A 10,197-nucleotide genomic window follows, 5' to 3' on the forward strand; every position below is an offset into this window, starting at 1 on the left:
CAATAAAAGTCCTACTTGATCTTAGATTGAATGAACTCGATTAGTAGAGTATTACACTACGGGCAAGCCTATGGTGCATCATTTGTGGCATATGAATGTTAATTCTGAGAGCGAGTGAATTTTATCTATCTGGAGTTCCTATGTTCTTAAAATTCATTGTGTGTGGAACTAAGCTCTTTGATTGGGTGATGGCACATGATTCATAAAGGAAAGGTAATGTTGTTAACTTCCATGTAGAGTAAGTAAGTGAATTGTGAATAAGGCGTGGTATTTGTGAGTCGAATCTTGAGGCGAGCATGTCACACCTTTATGCTTAAACTATTTTAAAAGATTCTTGGTATAATGATTTAAGGGAATTGCTTAATAGGTTGTGCCTATGAGTGTAGTTTGATTGCTCGAGGACGAGCAGTGTTTAAGTGTGGGGTATTGATGCGTGGCTATAATTCATGGTTTAGCACATTATTCGCCTTGCATTTTTATGCTTTAATGATAAAGTACACCTTATTTGCGTGTAATAGGGTCTATTTTATGTGTAGGTGAATTGAAGACGAAAGTAGAAGAAAAAGAAGACCTGCAAGTCGAAAGCGTGTGCGGGAGCAGTGAATGAGAGAACCTGGCGACACTAGGCTTGAAGCTGGCGTTAGGCTAGCATTGCAAGGCAAAGGCAAGCTGGCGACGCAGGGCAAAGGCCAAGCAGAACCAGGCGTTAGGCTGGCGACGCCAGGCCTGAAGCCAGGTTCATCAGGCGTTAGGCTGGCGACGCCAGGCCTGGGGCCAGGTCCAATCCGAGTTTTGAAGATTTAATTCATTTCTGGGTTTGACTAGGACTTGGCCTACACGTTTAGGTCTTTTCCTACACATATAAATAGACCTAAAAACACCACTTGGAAGGACTTTTACAACCGGAGGCAAGAATAGCTTGTGGAATCACCCATTGGGAGTTAAAATCATCGATTTCTACATCTTTTCATCTTTACTCTGTACTTTAATTATGCAAAATATTTGGGATATTGTTACTATGAGTATGAGTAGCTAAATTCCTAATATAGGGTTTTGATGGAACCTATTGAAGGATGATTTTCTTGTTACGTTAATATAAATTTGTCGTAGTATTTTCTCTATTTGTTCAACTATATTATTCATGAGGTTGATTGAAGGGCCCTCAATTAGCTGTGCCTATTTAGTATATATTACTAGGGAGAGAGTGCATATTTAGGTAGTTGTTGAATAACATCACTCCTGGACGTATATAAGGGATCAATACAGATCTTTAAAGGTGGGATTAGGGATAACGAAACCTTGGTGCGATCCGAGTGAGTTGTACTTAATGCCAACTAGCGTAATTCGGGAGAATATGTCTAGTAAATTGTGATAATTACTCGGGAGAGAGTTACGACAATTAGAGTGCTCATGGTCGATAGAGAAGACTTAGGCAAATTTGTAGAAAATATAGCGGAAAAGATTCCGACAATAGGGGAAATCACAACCTTAGATCATTCCAATTCTTGTTTACAACCCGTTCATAGTTAGTTATTAATTATTGTATTTTTATTACGTAATATTTAGTTAATAAAAACCCAAATAGTTACTTAAATATTTCTGAAGATTGATTGCGTGAATTTGTGCGAGTCTAGTAGCTGTGTTTGATAGGTTAATTCTCTGTGGGATTCGACTCCGGACTTGTAAACCGGATTATATTTGCAACGACCACTTAGTCCTTTTTAAAAGGCATAGTTGGGCGTGATTAGTGCGGTTACAACGTCTCTTTGTTTCTTAGCTCGATCTTGGTCGGTTTTGGTATTGGTCGATCTCTGAATCTCGAGCTCGATATTGGCTCGAGCTCGGTATTGACTCGAGCTCGATATTGACTTTGAGCTCGGTATTGATCGGTCCCTGAATCTTGAGCTCGATAACCTGGCTTCAGATCTCATCTCAATATTATGATGACGACTCTCGGTACATCATGTTCCAATCTCGACTAAATACAAGAAAAGCAAAACCGATTTTGACCGTATACAACAACATTATTTTATGATAAATTATATGTTAGCTTGAATACTTTGAGTTATACTCAGTATTTTGCATGTGTTCATGTTTATTGCAATATACATGGTTTCACAATTAGTAAAATGGACCGCGCAATATATAGGAGTAAATGGCATTCTGTATAAGATGAAGGACATATGTAAGCTTCATTTTGGACCGCGTGATATCGATATTATTATTTGTACAGATCTTCCTTTATTGCCATGCTACCACCTAATGTTTGTTAGAGGGATTGTGCTTACGACTTATTGGTGGTGTGAATAAACAGTAATGGTAGAAAATTCACTAATTGACCAAAGCCAAACAAAAGATTTGAAGAAAAGATTCAAATTTTTTTTTTCAAAATTGACTTGCCACTAGATTATAAAACGTGTGGTCCTGACTCCTGCAATAGGAAATGGTAATTTTTTCCATAGAAACTTCATAAAACAAAATAAAAAAGAACTATAGTCGATATTGTCAAAATTAAAGAATAAAATAAAAAGATACACCTAGAAGGATAGTGCATGTGACCTCTTACACTTTAAGGATTAGTTAGGTCATGAAACAAGTTATTCATGATATCTCGAGATTAGTTATTCTCGGATTAATTATCACATCCTTCCATGAGAATAAAAATTGCTATAATTTCGGAATAACTAATTCAAAATTAGTTATACCGTAATTTTTTCTCAATCACACATGAAATAAATTTATCTTAAATTTAATTTCGGGATTAATTATTCTTTTAACTCTAGTACCAAACAAGCCCTAATTGTTTTTAAAAACAAAATCAAATGGTAGGATCCACCGTCCACTCAATCCAGCCTTTGCTCATTTCAAGGGTCACTTTCCTTACAATGTCCAAAGATTTGTTAAATCAACAAAAAGTCAAGAAAATCAACGTAGGAAATCCTTGAGATTCTGATTGATATCTGCATTCGTATCTCTCTTTCCCTTCTGTCAAATATTTGCGTATCTTCTTGAAATTAACACCATATCATCATGTCATTCCCTTCATATAATAACCTCACAAACACCAAACCACATAAACACCAAAATTCTTTACATACTACACAATTCACAAACTTAATATCATCATATTAGAAATGGCTCAAGTTGCAACAATGGATCATCAGTTTCATGTTCTAGCTGTTGATGATAGTATTATTGATAGAAAACTCATTGAAAGGCTCCTCAAGACTTCTTCTTACCAAGGTACTTTGATTTTTCCTCCTCATTTTCCCAAACAATAAAAAATATTATGTTGACTGTTGGAACTTGGTTTCTAATTTTTCCTTTTTCGATTTGTATAGTTACTGTTGTGGATTCTGGGAGCAAGGCTCTAGAGTATCTTGGATTGTCAAGTGATGAGAATGAAGGAGTAGAAATTGACCATTCTCATGTAAGAGAAGTTGGAATCAATTTGATTATAACAGATTATAGCATGCCTGGAATGACTGGTTATGACCTCTTGAGAAAGATTAAGGTATGTATATTGTGACAAAAAATTAATAATTACCTTATTGAATTTTCATTATACAATTTTTTTTTAATTGTTGACTGATAGGAATTTTGTCAAATTTACAGGGATCATCATCTTTGAAAGACATTCCAGTAATAATTATGTCTTCAGAAAATGTTCCTTCAAGAATTAATAGATGTTTGGAAGAAGGAGCTGAAGAATTTTTCCTAAAGCCACTCCAACAATCAGATGTGAATAGAATTAAGCCCCATTTAATGAGGGAGAAAAGACAGAAAGTAACTCCAAATAGTCTCAAAAGAAAGGCCATGGTAGAATGCATATCTCCTGAGAAAACAAGAAAATACAACAATTTGTGTGGCATCTTTTGGCAGAACATTTGTGAGTAAAGAGATGTCAAATTCTTTGAGTTAATTTAAGCAACAAGGAGTTTTCTCTTTAATTGAAACAGGAAGGTTTCAAGTGGAAGAAAAATCTAAGAGAAAAAAAGGCCATGGTTCAAAAGGAAAGAGGGAAAATTTGGGCATTTCGTACCAAGAAAATGAATGTAAGACATGTCTCGGAACATATTTGTCACAACTCAAAAGAGGTTTTTGATGTCCTTAAAAGTCACCCTTGATGTCCATCCAATTTGAAACAATTGTTTTTTCCAGAAACATACTTGTAAATGTTTAAGATGATTAAAACTTCATTATGCAATTCTGGATTAGATGGCAAGGGAACTGGATTAGCTCTTTGTGTTGAGAGACATGATCCAAGTGATTTTGTAATTAAACTAGATTTACAGTGAAGCTATTGTAATTAATCAGATCTGATTTGGGTCTCTACATAATTCTTATTTCCTTTTTGCTTGAGAAATCAAAATGTGTCATTTTCTCTTTTCTTGGAAAAAGATGTAGCAATGAAATTCATTAGCTGTACAATCGAAAATAACTTCAGCTTACTAAAACAACCTGATTACCTTTTCATGTATTCAAATTATATTTTCAGTTTACCTGTTGTAGATCCAATTTTTTTTTTTTTTTTTTTGTTGCAATTTCAATGACTTATTTCATTTGGTAATAGAGAAAAACTATTCCATCTCTCTTAAATTGCATGCTAGAATAACAAAAAAAAAAGTTTTAAAAATACATATGATTTTAGTTTTTGTGTAACTAATTGTAAGTCGAATGATTATTCGAGAAATTAATTCTTTGAAATCATTTTTTTCATCAAAGCTCTCCATATGAAACAACAAAATCCTCCAGCGCAGAATAACCGCATATTGGAATTGGAGTCATAAAAGTAGCAATTTGGTTACCCAAAAAATACCAACGAATTCCAAAGTCAACTAAAAAAAGAAAGAGAGGAACCTTTAACTCCAGATAAACAATGAAGCGAAGGTGAAAATATTTTATTCAGAGGGGACTAGAAAATAATCATAACCAAACAGTCAACGATAGAACAGCTTTAACCAAACAGAAGCAGAGCCCACGTAAAGACATGTTCAGTGATGCATTGCTCGAAAACAATCGCAGATAATTGTTGGAAACAAAGATTCAATAAGCATGGTCTGTCAGGGACACGATCTTTACCTTATGGGATGACAGTGGGTATGTTGTTGTGGTAAAAAAACAAGCAAACCTTCATTTTCCTGTTGATTAATTTGCTGGAGTAGTTGGTTCTAAGGTAGAAGTAAAAACAAACATCTTTTTACTTATAAGTTGGACACCATTTGAGAAAAATTACAAATTAAACGACCATAACGAAAAAGGATTACTTATTGGAAGAGCATGATCTTCTTCACTAAAATCAATTCGTTGGAGTTCAATGTTTGAATATAAACATTATATTATTCTTATCGACAATTGTTAGTTGTTACTTCAATAATCACGTAAATCAACCACCAGTAATATGTCTATCTCTAAATTGTATGGGTCAAAATCTGCCTCAATGGGATTTAGCACGTAGTGGTATTATGAAAAGTGGTGTGGCCGAGGTCGACTAGTAGATAGCGGGGCTCGTAGTCGGGCGGTCAATAACGGCCAAGGTCAAGTATCAAGGACGATACTAACGGCTAGTTTTTGTAATAAGATATTTAAGGGAATATTCCATTGAATATTCTATGTATTGGTATTTTTAGGGTTGGACGAGGATATGTCCCATATAAATAGAAGGCCAAATACTTATACGGCCCCTTAAACTTGGCTCCAGTTTCCATTTTAATACCTCAATTTAAGCCAATACCGATTAAATACTCCAACTCCAATAATAGTATGTCTATTAAACACCTCATATAATATGCTTAAGTAAGTCCAGCCGCGTGAACTGCAATGACATGGCAAACTGCACGAAGCCCAAAATACCACATGGCTTTTGAATTTAAAAAAGACCTTAGAGAAAATAAAAAACTAAAACAAAACAAAAGGAAAAAAACAAGAAAACTAAATAACTTCCATAAACCCATTATAACCCGGTCTCCGGCCATAACATTCAATACTCCATCAACATTATCTTCCAAGAAAGCTAGATATGTAACTTCTTCCTCTTGCCAGACCCACCTTAATCTTCCCTTCCCCTGACACACACAACTATCAGATTCTCCTATTAGTACAATCAATAACTATTTTTCAATCTAACCATAAACAGATAACAGAAAAATGAGGAATAAATTAAAAATTGGTAAGCAAAAATGTTATTATCTTCAATAAAGAAGTTCTGAGCCCTATTATCTTCAATAAAGAAGTTCTAAGCCAGATCTTACGGAGAAGGCCACAAGGATTATGAAAAAGAAGGGATGATAATTGTGAAAATTAAAGAAAATGGCAGTTAAATTTTTAGAACTCGCCGACATTTTCATTACCGACGAACACTGATTTGGTTGCTGATGTTATGTTCATGTAATCCCTGGGCAGTTTTTTTCTAGTATATTTATCATTTTTTTATTCGATTAAAAAAATTATAATTGATTAGTGGATAATTTAATGAGTAAGGGTGGTAGCAGTGATGGTAGGGAGAGAACACGGTGAATGAAAAGACTGAGTTGTGGCGCAGAGATGAGGAGCAGGGGGGAAGAGAAAGCTGGGTTGGTGGCGGCAAGATGAGGAAAGAGAGAGAAAGGGAAGATGTGATTTTTTTGTTGTTGGAAAAATAGGAAAAATTTAATTTGAGACCAATTTACGCGCGCGTGTGAGAGGTGAAGAACACGGGTTTTGCCACATTAGGGGTTGTGTTTAATAGACATACTATTATTGGAGTTGGAGTGTTCAATCGGTATTGACTTAAATTGAGGTATTAAAATAAAAACTGGAGCCAAGTTTAAGAGGCCGTATAAGTATTTGGCCTAAATAGAAAGAGAGATAAGAGGGAAGGGGCATGTAACATTTTTCTGATAAGAACACTTTTTGAGAAGAAGACTAGAAAAGATACAAACATTACCTTTCTAATAAGATTCTATCATCCATTATTCTATATTTTTCCATCAGATCCGAGAATAATTTCGATATTCTAAGATTTGTCTGTCACTCATCACTGTCAAAAAGAAGAATCATCCACCTCATTCAATATTGAGTGAATCATTCCCCTTATTTACGTTAATGCCATTTATTCTTATTTATTTCTTGATATTTCCATCATTAATCCCCATGAACTATTAAATGCACACTATATTTAATCCCTCACCTACATTATCCTGCGTTATTGGTGTTAACTAGTTGTAAAATCCAGGAATATTATTGTTAATTAGGTTTAATCCTTCATCACATAAAATTAATTAGTTTAACCGAAGATTTACACTCTTTGGTCAAACAATTTGATGCCGTCTGTGGGGATTTCCTAGTTAAATTTTTAATTTTCTCTAGATATATAACTAGCACAGTTTACAAAAAAAAAAATCCTTTTTCCTCGTACACACAGATCTGACATGGCAGGTAATGGAGAAGAAAGAATGAAGACAGTGGTCGATCTCACCACCAACCTCTTGAACACCATCAATGAGGTTTTTGAAACAGAAGGCAAGGACGTAACGCTTAACACCTCCCCCAGGAGAGGTGGATCGCCCCTCCCTCACGACAGTATCACAATATCCAGCGGTAAGAGAGCATCCACGTCCACGACGGGAGAAACGCCGCTGACAGTGAAAAAACTACTTGAAGCTTGGCTAACAAACACGCTAACCAGCATCCTCAACAAGCCCGCCCAAGAGGCAGCTAGAGAAAACGCAAGGACTTGCATTACATTGACAATGGTTGAGCAGCACGACCCTCTCCTTCCAGTAATAAGTATCACTTACAATGTTATTGATGCAGGTAACGACACCCTCACAGCCATTCCGAGGAAAATGGATGAAATGGAAAATGAGAACAAAATGCTTCGAGACCAAATGAGAGAGCACCAAGAAAGAGTCGACAAAATATCGGGTGCCCCAAAACTCTTGCCGAAAAGAGACGTCAGTCGGTTCGTGGAGCAACCCTACAGTGATGAAGTCGCCCCGCATGCCATACCCAAGACCTTCAAGATGCCGCCTTATCTGAAAATATATGATGGTACGACCGACCCCGAAGATCATGTGACTCACTATGTCACTGCGGTAAAGGGCAATGATCTCGCCAAAGAACAAGTATCCTCCATCTTGTTGAAAAAGTTCGGCGAAACCCTCACCGGAGGAGCATTAACTTGGTATTCACAGCTGCCCGCACACTCCATCGAAACATTCAAAGAGATGGCCGACAAGTTCGTCACGCCCCATGCTGGGGCCAAAAAAGGCGGAGGCGAGAGTGAACGATATATTTGCCATCAAGCAATCACCCAGAGCGGGACGGAGGGACTTCATCGCTCGATTCAACCGGGTGAGGATGACCTTACCAAATGTATTGAAATGAATGGTTGTTGAAGCTTTCCAAAACGGGCTGAACAGGAATGGTTCAAGGGCGACCATGAAATTATGAAGTCGGCTTTTGAAATATCCTCCAACCACTTGGGATGAAATACACAACGCCTACTGTGCCGAGGTCCGTGCAGACGAAGAAGACCTGAATGGACCAACTAATTGGTTGACCTTGCTACAGGACGAATCCAAGAAGGATCGAAGAAATGATGCTATAAGGGATCTTGCAGCTCCACGACCCAACCGAGAAAGACATCAGCCATATATCAGAAGCGCCATCATGCCACCCTCCCGCCACGATGAGGGACCATCTAGAAAAAGGACAGGGACTCACCGGAACGGCAGAGGCATGTCCCCTTTATTATACACTCACAATTTTTGTGTCTCACCCTCAGAAATAGTCTACGCGTTGGAGAAGCTCAGACCAAAAGTAAAATGGCTACAAAAGATGAGGTCAGACTCGAGCACCAGAAAGTCAAATGCCCTTTACGAGTTCCACCAAGAGCGAGGTCACAAAACTGAGGATTGCATTGCCCTAAGGCAGAGGTCATAAACATGCTTCACCAAAGGACACCTCAAAGAATTGTTGAGCGACCAAGGGAGGACCAACTTTGCCCGAGGACGTGAACAGCACCATGGATCGCCAAAACTACCCTAACCGACTCGCACCATTCAAATGATTATCGGGGGCGGCGACGATGCTTCCATCAACAGCGTAAAGTTCACTACAACTCCACAAGATCAAACGGTCGATCACTCACGAACGGTATGATGAACTCGAAAAATGTATCATCTTAGATAAGTTAGATACCCATGGTTTGGTTTTCCCTCACTATGATGCCCTTATTATTAGATACATATTCCCTCACGAATATTAGATACAGATGTAAGACGTATTATGGTGGACGATGGGAGCGGTGCGTGCATTATCCACGCTCGAGTACTTACACAAATGAAACTCGAGGATAAGATAGTCCCACGCTACATCACGCTAATAGGTTTTAACAATGTAGTTGAACGAATTTCTGGAGAAATCACACTCCCCGTCCTGGCCGACGGTATCACTCTGTAAACCACATTCCACATAATGGACCAAGATACAGCATACAATGCCATAATAGGCCAACCCTAGATACACGCCATAAGGACCATCCCTTCCAGCTTGTACCAAGTTATCAAATTTCCAACCCCATGGGGAATATTCAGCATACGGGGAGAACAACGCACAATTGATCTAGAGAATGTTACCTCATCGCCCTGGATTGTATGACCACCCAACAAAAGAAGGGCAAAGCAAAAGAGGCATAAGAATTAATAGGGTCGAGGCCGAGCTGTGACGAAAGAGAGGACGTCATCAGAGATCCCGAAACAGTAGAGGCCGTGAGATCAACCATAGAAGACCTCGACCCCGTTCAACTTGATGATAACAACCACAACAAGAAGGTCTACATAGGTTGCAAGCTTCAAGAACCAGGTAAATTCCGTCAATTCTTAACTGCTAACGCATACTTGTTTGCTTTCTCCCATACAAATATGCCAGGTATCCTGAAGGAGATCACCACACACAAGTTGAACGTTGACCCGTTCCACCCCCCGGTGAGGCAGGTTAGGAGAAAGTTCAATTCCACAATAAACAATGCAGTCCAGGATGAGGCAAAAAAATTACCTGAAAATGGCTCCTTTAGGGAGTCAAAATACCCTCAATGGGTCGCCAATGTGGTCATGGTGAAAAAAAAGAACGAGAAGTAGAGTATGTACGTAGACTTTACAGATTTGAATAAAGCATCCCCCAAAGATTCATTCCCGTTACCTCATATCGACCAGC

The 10,197-nt window shown here is 37.9% G+C and overlaps 1 protein-coding gene across 1 annotated transcript; it reads left to right on the forward strand.

Moving 5' to 3' along the window:
* The first annotated feature begins 2,930 nt into the window (after positions 1-2,930).
* LOC107776522 (two-component response regulator ORR3-like) lies at positions 2,931-4,334 on the forward strand. Its single transcript, XM_016596437.2, has 3 exons — positions 2,931-3,243; positions 3,342-3,514; positions 3,616-4,334. The coding sequence occupies exons 1-3, from the start codon at positions 3,135-3,137 to the stop codon at positions 3,895-3,897; spliced, it is 564 nt and encodes a 187-aa protein (XP_016451923.1). The 5' UTR covers positions 2,931-3,134; the 3' UTR covers positions 3,898-4,334.
* Positions 4,335-10,197: the final 5,863 nt, after the last annotated feature.

The sequence above is a fragment of the Nicotiana tabacum genome, chromosome 17, assembly GCF_000715075.1.
Source record: "Nicotiana tabacum cultivar K326 chromosome 17, ASM71507v2, whole genome shotgun sequence".
Lineage (NCBI taxonomy): Eukaryota > Viridiplantae > Streptophyta > Magnoliopsida > Solanales > Solanaceae > Nicotiana > Nicotiana tabacum.